Source organism: Ruditapes philippinarum, unplaced genomic scaffold (genome assembly GCF_026571515.1).
Source record: "Ruditapes philippinarum isolate M1 unplaced genomic scaffold, ASM2657151v2 ctg1278_1_1_1_1, whole genome shotgun sequence".
Taxonomy (NCBI): Eukaryota; Metazoa; Mollusca; class Bivalvia; order Venerida; family Veneridae; genus Ruditapes; species Ruditapes philippinarum.
The window spans coordinates 251,315-274,405 of NW_026867073.1; the positions used below are offsets into that span (position 1 = coordinate 251,315).

The window sequence follows — 23,091 nt, forward strand, 5'->3', positions numbered from 1 at the left end:
AAATCGTGAATGCTTGAAAACACTTATCTGTCGGAGCCTACAATATTTTTATCTGTACTCCATAAGTTTTATCAAAGTGGCAGTTGAAGCTGTCAATCTGATGTCCTAATTCAAATGTTATCTTGTATAGTCTGTACTGTCCTCAGGTGTTTACATTGTGACATAGAAAGTGTGACCTTTTCATATTGCACAAAATGATATAAGTTCTAACATATTTATTTTTTTCTTCTTTGCATTTAATGAAACTTCAATAATCTGATATGTATGAGGAAAGATCGATAAAAATGAGACATATAAACTGAATGGTTTCAAGCAATATAAGCTTAACAAATGCTTAACATTGTTTGCGTCAAAGATATAATTAAGATTGATAAAGGTATTTTAAGGTTTTAAGTATCTTACATTTTTCTCTTAATCAGATGAGAAAGTTTTACATTTTATTTATAGATATAAGTCAAAGAGTGTAATGCTTGAGACATTACGACCTTTAATATACCGTTAACAACATCTCAACTAGTTCAGGTCAAACAAATCATAAGACCCAGACTTACATATGAATAATTTGTTCATACATGGTAAACAATTTTCAATATTTCTTATACTAGGTTACTTTTAAACTACGAGATCTGAAAGGTTTATAGAGTTACATAAGTTTAAATGATGTTTAAGATTTCAATGGCTTAGTTTTATTTAGTACATTAGGTAAACGTTTAATATGGTTGCTTATTCTAAAGGCTTGCAGCTTATATGGTCGGATTGTACAGGTAGGTTTTCGTTTTAAAACTATGTATTATGTTGGTTTTATATCTTACAGCTTTACTGCTTTACTGTGAATTCAAGTTTCATGTCAAGCGTTAGACTTCTTTATCAGGAGTATCTATTGTCACAAAAATCAGTTTGGTGCGGGAGGAATTATTGTTATATGAATCTTTGAAATCAAGACTTAAGTTTTCTTTTAATTTAACGAATTAACTATAGCTTCCCGTATAACGCACAAAAATGATCGTTTATCGCTTTAAATTCGTTTCATATGTTTTGATGATATTTTTATGCAAGATGTCAAAACTGGTTTTTCATGGCAAGTGTTAAACCTGAAGAGAAGTACGGAGAAACTGTTCACAACTTCCACAAAGCACCTAACAATAACTGTAGTGGAGTTGAAATTTCACGGTTTTCAGATCATTTTTACAGTAAATTAATACAATACATGTAAAAAAATCAGTTCAGCCATGCTTTGAAAATAGCTCGATTAAAGCTATATATTCGGTAAACTGAAGCTAAACTGATTGGGAAAATGTTTCCTTTTAGTGAACAAATACGGTTCTATATCAGGAACCGCTGTATTCTTTGTATACAGGCGAAATATAAATTTAAATGAAATTTGTCGTGTTTATGGAAACAATGAACTTCTTTTCATCTGTCTAACGGTAGTGTAAGAAATTAAGGTGGTGTGGATGTAGTTAAAGATGCATCTCATGCACGCCGTCCAAAAACTGCATCTTCGCCAAAAATGGTTAAAAAAGTAAAAGATTTGATTGCTACTGATGCAAGATTTACAACTAGGTCTATTGCTAAATGTGTTGGTATCTCTGTAGGAGCCGCTGATACTGTTCTCAGACGTGATTTAAAAATGCGAATGATAAGTGACAGCCCATCTCCTTACAAAATAGCTAAACTCGGGTAAGAATCTCCAAACTATTGTTAAAACAATTCCCGAAATACAACAATCGATCTTTCACAAATATCATCACTGGCGATGAGAAGTAGGTTGACTTTTGTGAGCCAAGCGAAAGATACATAACAAATATGGGCACCCAAAGGAAATCAAAGACCTTGCACAGCAAAACGCACCATGAGCGTCAAAAAGGTCATGTATGTAATTTTCTTTACCAATCGAGATCCTGCTATTCAAATTGTCGTATAAAAGGGTAGGTCCGTAAATGCCAAGTTTTCAAACGCAAGGTCTTTCGTGAATTAAAGAAATACTTAAATAACCGTCGACCAGCAACTGGTCTCCGTTGTGTCAGGTTGTTGCACTGCATTACACTGCTTCGTCACACAAAGCGGCAATTGTACACGAATATCTGAGACAGGAAAAGGTTGTCGAGCTTCCTCGCCCTTCCTTTTTGTCAGATCATTCCCCTTGTGTGTTTTTTCCTATTTCCGAGGGTCGAAAACACCTGATCAAACAAGAAAAACCAGTGTTTGAACAGTATACAAAGAAAAAAATAAGAAAACGCATTTAAAAATTGGATTAAAAGAAAAAAACTTTGTATATCACATGGTGGTGAGTATTTTTAAGGATTGAGATAATTATTTTGGTACTGTTTGTTAAGCACTTCTGAAAATTGAACCAGATGTATTCATATTTAAACACCCCTCGTATGCGGCTAGTGTCGCAAAACAAATTCCCTTATTGTTTAAATGAATATATCGTTATTGTATCATAGTTTGGAGACCTTACTGTTGAAAATGTGTCAGGGTTAAATCGTATACATATACATGCACAGTGCGTTACTAATACCCGCACTCCAGAGCATGCCCATTCATTGGCTCATTTTTACTGGGGTTTACATATTGTGACGGCAGAGAAAGGGAAAGCGACAGAAATATCATATTCAGATGTTCGTTCATTGGTTCATTTTTGCCGGGGTTTCATATTGTGACAACAGGGAACGTGTTTTTATGTTTGACTATGATACAAAAGAGAAAGAACACCAAAACACTCGGTAATCTGATTAATACTCGGGGGCTACGCCCCCTCGTACAAATCAGATAACCTCGTGTTTCGGTGCTCTTTCTATTACTTAACCCATTACGCAATAAACACGCCTTTTAACGCCTTTTGCACCGTCCCCCCCCCCTTTTTTTTGTTGTCTCAAATTGTGAAAAAGGGCCTTATTTAGATCCCCAAACACTTGTTTTTGTTTTAGAAATGTAATTTTAAAAATTGACCACTTTGTCGGCGCGGTCCTCCAACCAAACGATAAGGGGGATGTGCCCCATTCTGTTTGGGGGCGGCAGTCCCCCTCACCGCCAAGAAAACTTGGACTTGTGAGAGGCTAAAAATTACCCCAGATCGATTATAAGGTAACCTGTAACCAACGCTGAAAAGCTTTTGACTATCTCAATTCATTGAGAAGTTGCAGCACTTTGAAACAATTTTGATGGAAAAAAATCAACGCAAAATAGTGATTTTTGGAAATATTGAGATGTCCCCTCGTTGCCATTGTAACAGGAAAGTTAAGCCTGAGTATGTTCTTGCAAATACTATGGACCAGTCAATACTTGTGCCAAGTTTGATTAGTATTGAAGCAGATTTTATAGTTTTACAGCAAGTTGAACTTGTAACGGGAGAATTTTCAATGAAAACAGCCATTTTTCACAAAATGCTCATGAAGTAATTGGTTAAACATAGTCGCAAAGGAGAGCATCTTTTGGTTCACTTAGATAGCATATTAATGTCACAAATCTGAATGTGACCTTAACATTGAAACAAATAAATGGCATAATTTTTGTATTTATAAGATCAATCTGACATTTATTCGAGAGTAATGATGAATGTTTGACACAGTTATACCCATTTAAAAATGAAAATTTAAGTTGTACGTAGACACAGGTTTCTCGGTAGATGCGTGTCAAGTGGACTCTTCCATTTGGATGAAAAGTTAAAATTCAAGGTAGTGAAAAAACACTGTCTCGTCTGCTTTTTAAACGTTCATTTGACAAAGAATTGGCTCTTTGTGTATAGTTACATTTATATTGACTTTAATTTAGGTTTTTACATTAGTATTTCTTCTCTTTTATCTTTTATCTTGACAAGACTAAGTCATAACAAATTAAATATATACATCCGCATATGAAGAGATTCAGGGTATTTCACAGTGTGTTTTTGCCTTGGTAGTGTTACCGGAATGGACAGGCCATATGCTGAAAGAAAATCTTTATTGGTCAAGGGTTGGAGACATTTTACTTTAAAAGTTAAATTATACTTTATGCCTTTACTTTTTCCCAAGAACAATTATAAATATTTAATAAATTCTTTGGTGATTCTTACTCACTGTAAGCAAATTACCCGTTAATTATTTAATTTTACAGTCAACAGACTCAACACTAATAAGAAGCTTTATCTTTGTATGTAAGCATGTAGGTCTATGTTTAGCGAGTTCTTGAGCTTTATGACTTGTGAAGATGTGCGTTCCCCGCTATCCTTTGAAAACATCCTCATTGTATATAAGATAATTTCTAATCTACCTTTGTTTCGTGTAGAGAAATTTGCTTTTTTTTGGCTAAGAGCATGATATACTGGTACAGGATTGATAATCACTGGCTTTGTGAACTTTTCGTTTATATAATTGGTATTTAGGACTATTAAAAGGTGGTATCAAGCCCAACATAAGGAAATATAAGAAAATAACACATCATTTACATATTTTATTATTTTCATAAGTTCTATGATAAAGTATTGAAATATAATTTGCAGCTAAAAATTATATTAAAAACGATCTCTGCCAAAGGCTCAAACCGACAACAGCATATTAGTTAAATTAAGGTCCTACATGTACCTCTACACTAAATGAAAATCTAAATATGATACATGGACTCAAAGTCACCGCTGATAAATATGCAGTCTAACTGATAAACATTGTGGGCAGTTCAACAATGACATTTTATTTGCATGGGTCTGACTTGGCACCATACCATGTAGAGAATAATTTAGACTTTGACCTCCCAGTGTGACCTTGATCTTTGAGGTAGCGATCGAAGTGTGGGCATATCATGCCGTCTGATTATCATTAACATTTGTGCAAAGCTATTCTAAAAATCTCTTGATTGATGAAAAGTTTTATACCGCACACAAAACATACAAAACAGACAATGTTAAGCTTAAGAGTGACTTTGATATTGAAGGTAGAAATCTGGCTGTTCCACATGACACATGGTCCCATTATTGTATTTGTGTAAAAATGTAGTCAAAATTTCTTAAACAATAAAAAAATTAAAGACTGCACACAAAACATACCCTATGAAAGACCATGTTAAGCTTTGACTTCTAAATGTTGCCTTGACTATTTTGATAAGGTTCTGGGTGTTATGCATGGTTCATTGTCTTATTATTGTCAACATGTATGCCAAGTTTTTTTCAAAATCCCTTGGTGGATAAGAACGTTATGCACTGGAAAAAAATACCCTTTAACAGACTATGTTAACCTTTGATATCTTACTGCGACCTTGACCTTAGAAGTAGGCGACTGGTTTTTTTTTGCATGACACATTGTGTCATTATTGTAAACGTTTGTGTCAAGTATTTGCAAAATCCCTTCATGGATAAGAAAGTTACGGACCGGACACTGTATGTACCACCAAAAAGACAATGTTGACCTTTAATTACCAAGTGTGACCTTGACCTTGGACGTAAGAGTCCGGTTGTTGCTTATGACACATGGTCTTCTTAAAACTTATAACAACTATTTGTATCATTTTGACCGCCCCTTTTTATCTAGTTTTCAACGACCGTACAAATAACTTCGGAACGCTTAGTTTGTCATTATCAATCCAGTACGCCTAGTGTTTAAATCTTGAATTGGTTAGAAGCTGTGTCAGGTAAGTGTCTATTTTTCAATTATAAATAATTATTTCCAAATTATCTTTATTTACTTTATATTATGTTAGGGTTGTACAATATGAGCTTAATTACAATAAAGCAGCATGCCTCCTGATAAATGCTGACTGTCATGCACATTTTAACATATATTAATATATTGTAATTGGACCTATAATCATGTTAATTACCAACTGAAATTCAACTCACTGTGTTTGTCACGCAGTGGAAATTAAGTGAGAAATACAGGTAAAGTAGTCCTTTATCGCACACAATATTTTATTAATTACCTGAATCTTGAATTTTTTCACTTTTTTTAAAATTCTTGGCACACTTTTCTAATGTTTAGTTTTCTTGAAATAGCTTGACTCTGAAGGCATGCAGCAATGATATACTTGATTATGCAGAACAACTGAATCCGTTCAAATAAACAACACTTTCATATATTGGAAAATGTAAATTAAAAAAAAGATTTTATATATTCTATCGTATGTCAAAGTAACACATATTATCAGCAAAGTGTAAAATAACTATTATACAAAGCTTAGAAAAATTGACAAGTGATAATTTGTCTTTTAAGCTCGTGAATATAATGTGATATGTTCTGAACAATTTGTATTGACCTATTTTAGTAGGTGTAACACCAAATTTCATGCTGGCAAGTTTGAAAATTTTGAATAAGTTAAAAACCTTTATGCAGAATATTTTTGTTATATTTCTCAAAGAAATTTTATTAAAAAATGCTATAATTTTATAACATGTTTATGTGCAATCAAAGAATTGTTTAAGCTTGCAAACTGCTGTTTTTTCTTTTAGATCTGTATTTGAGTTCGCAAATATTTTTAAATACTTTTCCACACACATTAGTACTGTGCACTTTATACATATACTGTTATCATAAAGTCTGAATTGATATAATTTGAATAAAGTACGGCACAACTGGTACAGGATTAATATCTATTTATCTATCTACTTCATGCTCTTATGTGATAAATCCGCACGTTTGAGGGAAATGAAAATAGTACACTACACCTTTATAGCTTAATTTGTAAGTTTAAATAGCTTAAAAGATATACTTTGCTCAGCCTTGAGTAACAGAAATCTCATAAAATCTATGAAGTGCGTACCGAGTATGTCTAATTTGATTATTAAAAGAATGAATAGACTATGTCGGGGAAGCTGCGTTCCCTATTACAGAACATGTTAAGAAAGTATTTTCGTAAAAAACTGACAGGTTGAAGATAAAAAACGGTTTTTTGTGTGTAGAATTTTTAACATTTACAAGCCTCTTTTACGGGGCTTGAATAATAATATTTGTCAATTAAAAAAGTAGTCAATTTTTTCAAAGGTTCTATTTTTTCTGTTTTCTTAAATTTCGGGTACGTTAATCGGAATATCATAGATATATAAACGCATAAAGGTTAACATTAAACGACAATCTAAATGATCTGTCACTGTCTTGAATTGTATCCTGTATTATGATAACAAGAATGCAGATAATATTTGATATGGTCTCTTAACCTAGATTTATTTGATGATCTCTGAGAATTGAAATTTTAGCTTTTAACTACAAATTTGTTTTTGAAACCAGCAGACAAAGCTGAAAAATGTATGTTCATCATTTAATGCATTCATCTAAGATTTACTGGTCACCTGGGTTTAGGCCCGGTCAGGGGTGAGAACAAAAAACATTAAATTCGTAGCTTAGAATCGGTTGGTTCTAGGAATATATTCGATGTTGTTCCAAAAAGATTATAGCTTCTAACGCAATAGAACTAAGTATAAGTATAAACTAAACTTAACTAACTGTATGTCGTTGGTCGCCGATTGAAATTGGTACGCGAGTTTCACAATTCAACGAGGCCAGCTAGAAAATAGCCGATTTATTGACGAATAAGAAATTTTAAAGAATAAAGAAGTTTCCCCGAATTATAACTTTTGCTTGTTTTCTGCTTTCATTTTTTTTCGAATTAAACAAAAAGTAGATCTATATCAAAAGCCTTAAAATATCGATAGATCTGTTTATTCTCAAGACCGCATAAGAAAAAAATCAAAAACAACTTTTTTCAAATTTTGAATTGAAATCATTTTTCTATGATGATTGATAATTATTTTTACATTATTGTATGATTTTGATAAAATTACATTAAAGTAAGCAACAGGAACACGTTGTTCTGAATATATGTAAACAAATCCATGATGATAGGAATTCGAACTCGTGACCACCCGCTAAATTAGGAACGCTTAAGACCACTGTGTCAAATACTCACTCAATTATTTAGAGTTATACATGTATTTTGAATATTGAACTTGATCAGTCAGTTTCAGAATTAAATAACACTTAATTGATATAATGATCTTCTTGCGTTGTCAACTTGAGCTGAATAAGCTGTATACATTTATCTAAAAATACACATGTTATGTGTTTTGGATATTTCGCCGGCATTAGCTCTGATATGTATAGCTAGACTGTGAAAATTGTTAAATACTCGTATATAATTGAAAATGGTGTTATGTTCTAGAATCTTTATTCGCTTTTGATACGTGCACATAGACTAGGTATTTTTTTATATTGTAAATTTGTTATACACTACATCAAGTTACAAATATTATAAAGGTTTACATTTTCATCAAATATAGTCAAGGCTTACATATACAGCTATATTGTTACAAACTTCTAAATCTAATCAAAAACTTCATCCAACAGTCAATAAAATCAAACATAGGTTTGATTACTACATACCAAATTATCGTAAAGGAAACCTTTGTCAAGCGGTTGTTACTATTCTATCATATTTACATTTCTTTATAAAAAAAATAGTTGAAAACAATTATAAATACGTTTTCTGTGTATATATGTATATCTTCATTTCGTCAATATTTACCCAATAATACTTTTTAGGGTGCCACTCCTTATTATTTAAGCTATAGATATATTACATGAAACTGCAGTCTTTCAAAATTATTATGTGAAATGAATATTATAAATATGTTCAAGGGAATACAAATATATGCATTCAAAGAGAACGACGGTTTTATGTCACTTATGAATAAAACTTTTTATATTTGACATTTTTAAAGAACATAAACCAATTATGCTTTACTTCGTTAAAATATGTATTTTATAAATATGATTTGACCCTTTTTTAGATTATCATCATGGGTGTCGATATTCAAACTTATCGTGGAAGAATTGGTTGTTTCAATCGAAACCTTGGTACTGATGTTTTGACTACCATATATATAGCCGAATTTACCCGAGGATTAAAGACTATTGGAGCAGTTGTATTCATAGGTATTTTGTTGCTCTTGGCCGGTATTGAGCAAAATCCTGGACCGATTTCAGGTAAATATAGCAACCATAATAAGCAAATGCAATCATGCTATGGCTCATAACAGGTCCGCGCAGCTTAATATAACGTTTCCTTATAATATTTACTTTATCTATAAAAATGTAATTGTCGCAAGACCATACGACAATAGTAATTAAACAATATGCTTACGATGGACATGTTTTAATTGAGAGATGGTGTAACTTGTCAGTCTATTGTGTTCAATGAATATTTTATTTTATGTAATTGCCACTATGTAACATGCTAACTTTAAATGTTGTAAAGTATTTCAACAATAATAATTTGTTGTTTTTTTTTTCAGAAAAGTACATTAAATTGATAAGGTTTCTTCAAAAATGAGATACGTAGAGTTGTGTAATGTAAATCATATTTAATGTAAACAATTTTATTATAGAGTCAACGTCTAAACGGACGCCTGCACATACTACAATCCTTAAAGTTTGCGGCTTACCAAAAGGCACTAGAGAAGATTCTTTGCTAAGCTTTTTTAAAAATTTGACACAACCACGGGATGGAAATGTTTTAAGAGTACATATTGATGAGAATGACTTATCCGCACTTGTTGAGTTTGATGAGGCGGAAAGTAGGTAATTACATTTTTAACATTACACAAATCGCGTGCTTTATATCGGTGTTTACTTAATACACAAATTTTTGTCTGCAAAATTACCCTTGACAAAGGCGCACAATTGCATTTAAGAGCAGATATCTCATGACAATAAGACAGATGACCGAATAGGTCTTGTTTTATATCGCAACTTAACATCACATCGCAAGGTCTTGTTTTTGTTTTCTGTAGACTAGTCTATTTTGTTTATTATGTCTACATAAAAACAGTATATAACGTCATTCATTTCCGTGAACACATAAGTAATATACTTTAAGATATCCGGTTGTGTCACATAATGAAAATATATCAAAAGGTAGTTGTTCTTTGGGAGAGGAAATGAATTTTGAATTAAAAATGAAAACAAAGATAAGGAAAAGGTTTAGTCACAACATTTAACAATAGAATTATATTATGCTTAGATTTGTTTTCTTTTTTACAGCTTTACAATTAGTGTTGAAGGAAAAAACAATTAAGATAGATGATAAAGACGTATCTATCGAAATATACTGTGAGTTGTTATTGTCAAATACTAATTAAATACAAGTCATTTTTATTCGACACTGAAAAATATGTTACATCCGTACTTTAGTCATTATGTTGCAAGTCACGGACTTTCTCTTTGGTATTAATCCACTCATGTCCAAAAGCACATACTATGAAATTTGAAAAAAAAAAACTGTAGTAGATCATCCTTAGCATTTAACATACAAATAGACAAATGTACCCATAATTGAATAAAAACCGATATTTTGTGAGTCCGTTTTCAATTAAAGCGTTAACATGTACTGTTCTGGAACTTCTAAAATCCGATAACTTCTTACTTCGAACATTTTCCACTAAATGATAAATTATAATTTGATTTAACATTATGCTATTGTAACAACAAATTCAGTTATTAGTGATATTGGAATTTTGTAGAGTTTTTAACTTTTTAAAACTTCTAATAATTTGTCATTGTATGAATTCAATCAGCTTCATAAAATTTTCAACATGTCTGCTAAAACATTTATCAATGTCCAATGTTCCTACGTGTTTAGATAATTCCGAACATCTGAATTCCGGAAACCTCCACATTCCAAACTTTTTGGCGAGTCCCACAGTTCGGTTTTCAGAAGTTACACTATATTTCATTTCTATGAAATATTGCCCAATCAAAACGATTATTCTGAGAAAACGGAATGAGTGAATTATCTGAAAGTTGGTACACAAGTTATTGGTAAAACAATTACATCAAATGATATAATAAAAGTCTTTGAAAGAAATTTTCGATTCCGTTATGTAAGATAAAACGAAGCAGTATCCCTTTTTTCAAATTTTTACAAAACAATACAATTAGAATGCATAACGATACTGTATAAGATCCGTTGCAACTCAAGTATATAGACAATGTGTACATATTATTATCTCTTTTTTTTTCTTACAGAAAGTTATTTCATTAGTTCCTCCTATTTCTTCTTGCTGAGCATGAGTTCATAACATAACATAACCTGTTTGTGTCCATTAATACGTATAGTAAGAGTAAAATGCAGATTGAAAATTTCAGTTGATGAATCTTCTGTGGATGAAAATAATAGCTCACAAATTGACAATGCTGACGAAGTCTTCGAAGATATAACCAGCGATGAAGAATTAGGTTCCGATTATGAACATGTAAATAGGCCAAGCACCGGTATGTTCTTTTCTAATCACTCGTTGCATTTCATTTTCATTATGGTCATTATATTTTTTCTATATCGGTGTTAGTTACTTCATATTATACGTATGTAAAATATAATGGTAAAATATTCAAGTAACATATGAAGTTTTAAACCTAATTTAATTAAGAACCTTCAACGTAGATTTTAAAAGATAGATATAATACATTGAAGATATGAATTTAAATGACGTCCACCAGGGTGCATTTATATGTGAAAAACATATATGTTACTGTTGGGCAATTTGACCTAAGACTAACTTTCGGTAGACATTTTAGCTACTTTCCGTAATTTATCACAACTTACCAACCGATTTTTAATAATTAGTATAGTTCTCGAAACTTGTATTTATAATTGTTACCTGATAGCCTACTGGTAAGTACAATGGCTAGCAATCGTAAAGTTGCAAGTTCGAACTCTCGACAAAATATGTAAACATAGTTATATAACTTGATAGAGTCATGGCATTTTGTAATTGTGAAAAATATAAGCAGGCGAGCCCTTGCTATGACTTCAACTTGATCAAATATATTAAAATGCAAGACTTTACCTTGAACTCAGTCTCCCCCAACTCAATCAAAACTTAAAGGACCAGTATGTTCCTTGTAAATATGAGATATTGGTAAGAATAACACAAATGCTATATAAAAAGTGTAAAAAATATATTTTCAGCATTCGTGACCTTGATCAAACTGAATCCAAAGGATGCAAGTTATCATCCTTTCAAATAGAAGCACATCATGAATTTAATACCAAAATAAAGGCTGTTCAAGCAAATGTGTAGAAATCAATAATTGGCACCCTTGACATTGACCAAATGACCTTTACCTCAATCCAAAGGAAGAATATCATGCAAATTATTTTCCTATTAAATAAAGAATAGATTGGAAAAAGTGTAACATCTACTTATAGCACTGGCGACCTTGACCAAACTGATACCTTACACCATCAAAGGGAAGGCTACTTAAGCAAGTTATTTTCCTACCAAATATTAATTAAATCAGTCAAGTAATAAAGGTTGTATAGACTTAAGTGTAAAAAAATCTATTTTAGCACACGTGACCTTGACCAACTGATCCCTACCTCAATCTTAAGGAAGAATACCAAGAAGTTATTATTCTACCAAATATGAAATACATCTTTCAATAGATAAAGGCTGTATGATCAAAAGTGTGAAAAATCTATTTTCAGCACAAGTGACCAAATGACCCCTTACTATACCAAAAGAACCAGGACTTTCCTTGACATGTTTGTATTAAACATTAAAGACATCAATTTAAAAATAAAGGCTGTATGAGCAAACATGTTTAAATTTATTTTTTTGCATCGGTGACCTTGATCGTGACCCTTAGACCCCTAACTTAACCAATAAATTATAGGAACATTAACGGAATGCACCTACTAAATGTGAAAGATATCATTAAATAAATTAAGCGAGTAGGAGAAATTTGAGATGAATCCAACTTGCTGGAACAGGTTATTCAGACAAGGCCCTATATTTAAATTGAAAAAGGGTAATAACCGGGAAAAATGGATAGCATATTTAACTTGCAATACCATGAACTTTATATTGATATAAAATATAGAAATTATAAAGCCATTCGTATAATTGCAGTTTAGGTGAACCATTATTCATTTTTAAGTGCTTAAAAGAGCAATAACTTGGTAAATATGGAAGCCATAGTTATGTAACTTGTCAAGATCATATACTTTCTATTGATTAGTAAGTGTGTAAGCTATAAAGCCATTGGTACAGGTAGAACTTAAGAAAACTCCAAATTGCCGTTCTAGATTAACCTCGTACGGACATACGGACATACAGACAGAATATCAGACAGACGGTTAAGTAACTGTATGCCGGAGGGCATAAAAATAATATTTCATTAGGATTCGAACCCACCACTTTCAAATCAAAACTTAAAATCTTGACTCCTTATCGTTCAAGTTTGTTATGTGTTTTGTAATATAATATGTTAACCATGTATACCGTTATGTTATGCTTTAAAATCTGCAAGATTTCCTTTGGAATACGATAATTAAAGACAAAAGCTCCTTGAATATTTAAATGTCTAAGGTCAATATTGCCTAACAATATCAATGGCTACATATCAGATTTGTTGATAGGTTTTGTGGATTAAATGTTTAAAGATCCTGTATGTTTTGTGATTGGTATTGTTACTGTGTGTATTTTGCACTTGCAAAAAGTTATATATGTATATAATTATGCAAATAAAACAATTTTCAAACATCGAAAAATATGTAAAATGTGTACTGCAAATAGTTGTGCACATTTAATCAATAAATTACATGCATTCATTTCTTATTGGACAATTTGACTTGGGTAATATCTTTATAAATGATGCTTATTTGAACCACAATATTGAAAGATCTTAATTTGAGCATCATATTTATGAAATAAAATCATGAAAAAAAATGTGTTACAGGATCTTTTAGTCATACAATATTGAAGCCGGTCTCGCCTAATGGCCCGATTACTATAAAATGACGTTCAAAATATGTTGACTCTTTGCATTTGAAGATGGACTCCTACTGCCCTTCAGCAGAAAAAAGGACTGCATAATTATAATGCGCTTTTTTAATGGGGAGTGACATGTATTACTGGTATAACGGGGTTCGAATTTCCAATGAAAAACTGATATAATAGGACTCGTTAATTTGATTTTATTTAAAAAATATTTTGCTCATTTCGTCAATTTGAACAGTTATAGCTTTAAGTTTAACCGGCAGTACACGCCATACACCTTCTAAATGGCATATTGCCAAAATGGTTTCTTTGGTCTGTAGATGTAAGACAATTGATTTGTTAGACGTCGATGGCATTTCAATCAAATATCTGGTAAAAAAGTGATCCCTCGGAAGCATTAAGAAAGCAAAATCACATAAAAATTGCAGACTCGGATTGATTGAGCCTGAACTTGAGGAAAAATGATAAAGTGCAACATTCCATCGCGTCCCCTAGCACAGGCTTGAGCGGTACTCATTTCTCAATATTTAAGTGCTGGACTCAATGATCCGAAAGTTTCTGTTTATACTGAGCTAAAATGCAATAAATGTTACACTGCTTTAGTTATTGCATTCATATGTGTGACTAAAATGTGTATATATATATTAGCAAAATCTTTATCATATATCTTTATACAGCCAAACGTTTGTCTTTTCGATAGTTTAGGCAGCAGAATAAAGTAAGAAAAAATAACGATTCTGGTTTGACTGCGGATTGAGTATATCTAAGATGTAGGGAGCACTATGGTATTGTCATTATGGACTTATTATGTGGACCTATGTACTCATTGTTTTCCTATATTGTATAAATATCTCACGAGAAAATATGCGCGTACTCGACCCTTGATATTTCTCAATCCTTGTGCCGATACATGAAGAAAATGATGAACAAAAATTTATAAAGGACTGTTTTGTTTGTTTTAGTAACTAGAGTGGTGTCATATATTGGACGTACAATTACAAAAGGTCTTAGAAAACGTTTTGACTTCTTCAAGTCTACAGCAATATCTGGTGTACAAGGTAAACTAAAACGATATTTGTTTAGGTCAATACTGACAAGCTGAATATTGATATATGAATGATGTTTGACTTATGCATGTTTGTGTATGTGATAAGGTGCTAGATATACTGTATTCAATTTCAAATGCATTCTTTGAAGTATTGCTCATCTTCGAACCGTGCACTTCTTTTGAGTTAGTTTATATATACATCTATTTATTTTCTCCCGATAGTACATCAGTGAATTACAACGCCTTTGAAAGGCAACAAAATTAATGATTTGTATTGATATTTGTTCTTATTATGTTTTATTTACATGTGATGTTTAGATTAAACCTCACATGCACTAGTCACATGTTGTAACCGTGTCCATTGATAAAGTTTTATTACAAAAGTCGACGCAAATTCGTAAGCAGCTTAAGGACGGCATTCTATATGCAATATATTCAAAAAGGTGCCAGAATGACGTCATTTTAAACTGATATGGGTGTGGTTTGAAGAATTAATAATTCAGCACTTATTTAAACACAATAAAATACAGTCTGCTTCGTAGGTTGACATTGTTGAAACTACTAAGTTACTGTAGGGTGTGATGAAAAACAGCTCAATATGGCTTACTGCCTTCGTGGTCAATTTCTAAGGATCAAAACTCCAAACAGATGTTACATAACCGATAAACACCGCTGAAACCAATATTATTTCTAAGCAAAAAAAACTTTAACGATCTGTAAGATTTTGACAAATCCTTACAGAATGATTAATGGAAAGTGTAGTTGATTCCAGCTTTAACTAGTAATTTAAGTTAGACCGAAACCTCAGATCTTGATGATTTACGGTATGCAAACATGTAGATAAATAAGATCTACAACATTGGCATTATTTGCAAATAAAGAGCGTTAATTTGACGTCAAAGCATACCCTATGGGCGGCGGAATTGCTTCTTTTTATTAATAAATTGTCTGTTTTTTATTAATTTTCATTCTGTTCCCTTTGTTTGAATTTTATGTTTTATGTTCAATAGACGTCTTTGGACAAATTTTGTTGACTATTATGCAATTGTATGGGTAATTTCCATCCTATTTGACGTACACATCTTTTATAAGTATCGCGGTGTTTCGAAATAACAATTCAACGCTGTAAAGTTTGCTACCATTCCTAACATCTAGTGAAAGGAAAATATTAACGCAATAAAATACAATATTGATACGTAAGTTATTCTTCTAGAACTGTTTTGAAAAAAGTAAATAGCGAGCAAAACGTAATGATTGTGGTGGCGTCAATATACGTTGTGCTTTAAAGTATATATTGACTAACAATTTTCAGGGACTTTGAAGTTGTTTTTTTTTCTAAATTATTATTTTCTCATTGAAATACATGCCCTTGATGAGCACATAATTTTAAAATGTTTAATACTTTATAATTAGTGCTTAATTATTAATAATAAATAATGCATTTTATTATAATTTTTCCTAACTTTATAGTTAGTGTTTAATTATTAATAATAAATAATGCATATTATTATAATTTGTCCTATTTGCTGAACGATGTATCAAGCATCTTTCAAATTATATTTCTACAATTTGGTCATTGAATAATTCCAAGCAAAAAAAATAATAAAGTAAACACACAAGTTTACGCAGAAAATATCTCTATTTGTTATGGCAGATGCCACTACGAATATTTTAATTTTGTACATTTTCAGTATGAACAATTTATTGTTTGTAAAATTTGAGATACATATATTAAAGACACAATGATAATTTTAAAATACATCATTCAAGTTTTTCCACCTTAAACGGTAAAATAATTATAGAAAATTAGAAATATCACGTAATAGTTTTTGGTTCTTAATTAGGTGTAATTCTGACTAATTCCCTAGAGGTAATTCCGTAACGTACCGACAAGGTTTTCGAAAAGGTCAATTAACCAATCGTGTACCGTTTACAGATCACATGCTCCTCCATGTACCAAAAACAGGTCACGTGCTCCTCCAGACCGCAAGGAATGATAATGGTCCCCAATTAAAAAAAATGTGTGTGCCCTTAATAAGAAAACTATGGACAGGACTTAATAAAATGAAATTTTAAAAGTTGTTCAAGGGGAACAGAAGCATAAATATCAAAAACAGGTCACATATCCTTCAGGTGATTAAACGGTTACTGGAAACACCCGAAAACTAGAAAAAAAAAGCCAAATAGAAATAACTTTAAGTACCATAAGTAAAATTATAATGTTGTGCTGAACTTACTATTAGGATTGGAAATATAACAGCCTTGATTGTATGTACAAGGCGACTTTGTACGGTCATTATACGGCAAACATATCGCTGAGCCATGTTGCGATACAATAGAGAGGCGACGTGAAAGCCAAATTGTATTTTCAAGTACCTTCCATGCACAGGCTTAATCTAACCGGGTTTATACTATTTTCAATTGTGTCGTGTTTTTTGTTTGTTTTTCTGTTGTTGTCTTTGTAATACGATCAGTTTTAGGAATTTTCCAGACAGTTTTCTGTAATTGTATGCACATTTAGCCAAGTATAACAACAATCTATTATAAATGTTAACGACTTAAAACGGAAATCGAACAGTTCGTTTTACGTTCATCACAAGGATCATACTGTATGAAAAATCTCAATGTAGATTAAGACAAACTATCAGTCACCTGATAGAGTGAAATGTCGCTGTGATTATTTTTGCAGCGTTTGCGGGTGACGATAGCCGTCAGTGTGGATATTACCCTGTCCGATGAAGAGCGGGAAGTCGTTGCTTTCGCGTTGGCATCACAAAGGCAAATATTTCAGGAATGAGCGGACTTTGGAAACAAGAGGGCCATGATGGCCCTGAAGTCGCTCACCTGTATATAGGCCCCCCACAGCGGGGCAAGTTTAAACCCCAGGGCTTTTATTTGAATAAACTTGGTAGACACCCATTAGAAGATGTTTCATGCTAAACATCTAAGGTCTAGCTTGTTGGGTTTTTAAAAAAAAAATTTTTTAAGTTTTTTCTTTACACAATATACTATTATTTAAAAACAATGACACTCCTGGGGCAGGGCCAGTTTTGACCCAAGGGCTTTTATTTGAACAATCTTTGTAGACACTTACTAGGAGATGTTTCATGCTTAATATCTAAACTCTAGCTCTTCGGGTTATTTCCAAGAAGATTTTTGAGTTTTGATATACACATATAAGGAAAATCAATGTCCCCCGGGGCGGGGCCAATTTTGACCCTAGGGCACTTATTTGAACAAACTTGGTAGACATCCATTAGACCATGTTTCATGCTAAATATCTTAGCTCTAGCTCTTTGGGTTCTTTAAAAGAAGATTTTTAAGTTTTTACTATATTCATATAGGGAAAATTAATGACCCCCTGGGGCGGGGCCAATTTTGACCCAAGGGCTTTTATTTGAACAAACTTGGTAGACATCCATTAGAACATGTTTCATGCTAGATATCTTAGCTCTAGCTCTTTGGGTTCTTTAAAAGGAGATTTTTAAGTTTTTACTATATGCATATAGGAAAAATCAATGACCCCTGGGGCGGGGCCAATTTTAACCCAAGGGCTTTTATTTGAACAAGCTTGGTAGACACCCATTAGAAGATGTTTCATGCTAAATATCTTAGCTCTAGCTCTTTGGGTTCTTTAAAAGAATGATTTTTAAAGTTTTTACTATATACATATAGGGAAAATCAATGACCCCCTGGGGCGGGGCCAATTTTGACCCAAGGGCTTTTATTTGAACAAACTTGGTAGACACTCACTAGAAGATGTTTCATGCCAAATATCTAAGCTCTAGCTCTTTTGGTTTTTTAGAAGATGATATTTAAAGTTTTTTCTTTTGGTTGCCATGGCAACCAGAGTTCTGCATGGAATTAAATTCTTTGAACAATTTTTAAAGGTGACCACCAAAGGAACATTCCTGTGAAGTTTGGATGAAATTGGCTCAGTGGTTTATGAGGAGATGTCATTTAAAGTAAAAGTTTACGGACGACGGACGGACGACGGACGGACGGACGGACGCCGGACGAAAAGCGATCACAAAAGCTCACCCTGTCACTGAGTGACAGGTGAGCTAAAAACTATAATCCGTACTGTGTTTGTCATGATCAACGTTCACATTAAATCATTAAACTGTAGCCCTAAGCCAAAATTGGCCCGTAGTCTTTTATGGCGGTAAAAAGAGTCAGCGTGTCGGTCGATGTGTCAGTACGTCCTCCCCGTCGGTTTGTCTACTTAATGATTTTCGGATGATAACTAGTGTTTGGAATGAGTGATTGTAATCATAGTTGGTACATAGCAACATTCTGTACCTTCTGTAAGTTAAAAGAGGGACATGATTGTTCCTAGCTAATGGTACAATTTGCAGGCAAAATTAGAATATAAATTACCAAACATAGTTCAATTTTGTAAAACATGAACTTACAAATACGCAAAATTAATGAATGGTTTTATATTTTACAGACACCTTCGGGTCTAACAAAGAGATATTTTGGCAAATGCTGGAAACACTTGGGTTGATACACAGATACCCAGGTACAATATCGATCAGAGACATTGTTGTCGTAGATGACATAGAATGGAATGAGAAAGAAAATGGAAGTATTTGTTTCACTGACATTCCATGGTTAGTTCTTAAACGATTAATTAGTTCGCAAAGTGATGTTAGGGATGTATCAGTAACAATAGAACACGATTTTAATAACGGGATTTATTTAGAAAATACGTTGAGCTCTTCGTCTACCATACCTGACGATAAACAAGACATAAGCCCATTAGATGTATTTTATATCATTTTTCAATGTTGTGATCCTTTTTTGAAACAAGTCCTTGTACAAAAACTGTATCTTTGTAAACTCGCTGTACCATTTTTGTATAAGTATTGGGAAACTAAAGAAAAACAAGTGTCAGTACTATCAGTTTGGCCGTTGCGATCTTTAGCAATAGAAAATAAGCAAACGAATGATAGAGACAGTGAAGGTCAATGTAAAGAAATTGATATTCTTGAGCTTCCAAAAAAATGATAGCTTTTGGGAGGTTGGGTCGACCCCACTTTTCAAAATCCATATTAATGAATAGTATCCTTTCGGATCATGGATGCAAAACCTTCTTCAATCTTGACTGTCGTTCTGGAATGACAGAAAGAAAGTTAAGTAATGGACAGGTTGAAATGTTTTGGTTGCCATTAATTGGGAATCAAAAGGGTAGATTTAAAGAGGCAATGACATTTTTGAACTTAAGAGGTGACTTAAAACAAGATTTTGATGCAGAAATTATAACATTTATTTCAACCTTTGTGGACACTCTCGCCTTAATAGTTGATATTGAAACTCTGAAAAGGGGTAAAAATGTTAATAATGTGCTCCTAAAATTTTCGTCAGTAATGTTAATTATTACAAACCCCGCTTTACAAGAAACAATACAGGTAGTCAATGATTTTGAGAATATTTTTTTGAAAATTAACCCAGGCTGCAATTTCCGAATATTGAATACATTTAGCAAGACTGGCAAACGAAACGCCGTCGATATGGCCTCGTATATGTCAACAAATATAGAAGATCAAGTGAAGTCAAATTGCACTAAATCATATCAAGAACGCTTCTGGCAAGCAAAAATAAAAACAGATGAAGATGATGAAAACTGTCAAATAGGTCAAAACGAATCAATTAAAATGTTTAATCAAATGAAAGATGAGGGCTTGCCGTGCTCTTGGAAGCAAACTCTAACACCTGTTCATAGTAAATTTTCAAAAGAATTAGGAAAGCTTATCAAAGCGCGGGAAAGAGAAAAAAACTTTAAAGAAGGCAACGTCATTGATGCTAAAATTAAAACCGTCAGAGAAACTCAAATAATGGCAATTACAATTTCCGTTAAACTTTTTACTAATATGCTTAGCAGGTATGAAAATAATCTTTATGTACTGAAATATTTTCTTTGTTGGTTACATTTCTATATTGAAAGAGAAAAGCGACACACACTGCCTACATTAATGAACAAACAACGACTAGCTTGGAGAAAATTAAAACTTCTTAAAAGCCGCAATGAAAAACATGTTCAGTCTGATATAGTAAAGCAAGAAAATACTATAAAAGAACTAGAAGAAAAGATAGATGAAGCATCATTTTCTATAGAACATTGTTTCCGTGAAATAGGCCATATTAATGAGGCAATTCTTGAACTAGAAAAAGACTTTGCCACATTAGAATGGCCTCCATTAAGTCAAATATCAAAATTATTGGTCGTCTTGTTGCTGATGGACACCAATTAGAACTCATAGATGGCGAAAGCTTTTATATGCCTTTTAAATGGATAAAAGCTGTAGTCAACGAAGTTGATCAATGCATTGGAGCAGGCAAGGTCCTCTCACTCGGCGTATTAGGGTTGCAAAGCTCAGGAAAATCAACTTTTTTGAATTCTATGTTTGGCTGTCAGTTTTCAACCCGAACAGGAAGATGTACAAGGGGTATTCATGCACAACTGATTCCTGTAAATACTGCTAATTTTGAAGATAAAACATCAGATTACAATTTTATTCTTGTTGTTGATACAGAAGGGCTAAGATCACCTGAATTAGATAATTTTCAACATGAACATGATAATAGGTTAGCAACTACAATAACTGGAATAGGTGATATAACACTGATAAATATAATGGGGGAAAATACAAGCGAAATACGGGATATACTTCAAGTCATTGTCCATGCATTTCTTGGATTGAAAATGACAAACAAAGACTTAGACATAAAGAAAAGTTGTTCTTTCATTCATCAGAACGTAACAGATACTTCTGCATCCGAAAATATGATGAGAGGTCTTGAAAGATTAATTCAAACTCTGGATGAGATGAATAAGGAATCAGCAGAAAATGAACATATAAAAGATATTAAAACCTTCATTCAGGTCATTGAATTTGATATATACTCACAAGTGTGGTATCTTAAAAGTCTGTGGCAAGGAAATCCTCCTATGGCTAGCGTAAACACAGAATATAGTAAAAGTGTAATTGATATTAAGTCCAGTATTTTGAAAAAAGCCTTGACAATGAAAGATAAATCCTACAAATCTTTAAACGATATATGTGAACATGCACATAACTTATGGAAAGGTGTTCTTAACGAAGACTTTGTTGGACGGTAACTTGCACTTTCCAGTACCGTCCATGAACAGGCTCAATCAAACCGAGCCTGCAACATTTTCAATTTTGCCGTGTTGGGCTTTCTTTAGGGATTCTGTATTTATCTATTTTATGATCACATCCGTGTTATTTGTGCCGTGTGGCGGCTTTAAAAAGTCTCCCCGTACATTTAATCAATGATGTTATATTTTCGATCCTTGAAGATCGTTCAGCACGACATTATTGTTGTGCTTGTGGTATTTTAAGTTTCAACTTTTCAGCATTTTCTAGTTGGGTGGTTCCAATATTCCTACTTGAATAATGTTGAATCACCCTTAGGATATGTTGCCTGCTTTTTAAATTAGTCTTTTGACGTCTTATCTGTGATACGCAGGCTTCATAACCTCTGATCCCCTTTCAAAATTCCATTTTATTTAGTTCCGCCCATTGTTTTCTCGTTTAGGGCACACGCTTTTTATTACTTGGGGACCATACGTCGCTTTTCATGGAATGGCACGGAAGTGTCACATTGAAGGTTCCATGATAACCGCCGTAGGAACACATCTGCGGATGTTTCTAAATTCAAAATTTTACTATTTCACGTTTAAATGTTGAATTCTGCTTAAGCCGGTGCTAGCGGGCGTGGACGGTAACTTGCACTTTCCAGTACCGACCATGAACAGGCTCAATCAAACCGAGCCTGCAACATTTTCAATTTTGCCGTGTTGGGCTTTCTTTAGGGATTCTGTATTTATCTATTTTATGATCACATCCGTGTTATTTGTGCCGTGTGGCGGCTGTAAAAAGTCTCCCCGTACATTTAATCAATGATGTTATATTTTCGATCCTTGAAGATCGTTCAGCACGACATTATTGTTGTGCTTGTGGTATTTTAAGTTTCAACTTTTCGGCATTTTCTAGTTGGGTGGTTCCAATATTCCTACTTGAATAATGTTGAATCACCCTTAGGATATGTTGCCTGCTTTTTAAATTTGTCTTTTGACGTCTTATCTGTGATACGCAGGCTTCATAACCTCTGATCCCCTTTCAAAATTCCATTTTATTTAGTTCCGCCCATTGTTTTCTCGTTTAGGGCACACGCTTTTTATTACTTGGGGACCATACGTCGCTTTTCATGGAATGGCACGGAAGTGTCACATTGAAGGTTCCATGATAACCGCCGTATGAACACATCT

The 23,091-nt window shown here is 32.9% G+C and overlaps 1 protein-coding gene across 1 annotated transcript; it reads left to right on the plus strand.

The window, feature by feature from the left end:
- The first annotated feature begins 5,549 nt into the window (after positions 1-5,549).
- On the plus strand, positions 5,550-19,805 carry LOC132734741 (uncharacterized). The gene is made up of 7 exons (XM_060721586.1): positions 5,550-5,604; positions 8,753-8,948; positions 9,350-9,538; positions 10,005-10,073; positions 11,109-11,234; positions 14,707-14,802; positions 19,246-19,805. The coding sequence occupies exons 2-7, from the start codon at positions 8,762-8,764 to the stop codon at positions 19,803-19,805; spliced, it is 1,227 nt and encodes a 408-aa protein (XP_060577569.1). The 5' UTR covers positions 5,550-5,604; positions 8,753-8,761.
- The last annotated feature ends 3,286 nt before the right edge of the window (positions 19,806-23,091 follow it).

Excerpts from the sequence above, each read along its gene's own strand:
- LOC132734741 (XM_060721586.1), top strand. The coding sequence starts at position 8,762 with ATGGGTGTCGATATTCAAACTTATCGTGGAAGAATTGGTTGTTTCAAT. Across the intron at positions 8,949-9,349 it reads AAATCCTGGACCGATTTCAG|AGTCAACGTCTAAACGGACG; the intron begins GTAAATATAGCA and ends ATTTTATTATAG. Across the intron at positions 10,074-11,108 it reads CGTATCTATCGAAATATACT|TTGATGAATCTTCTGTGGAT; the intron begins GTGAGTTGTTAT and ends TGAAAATTTCAG.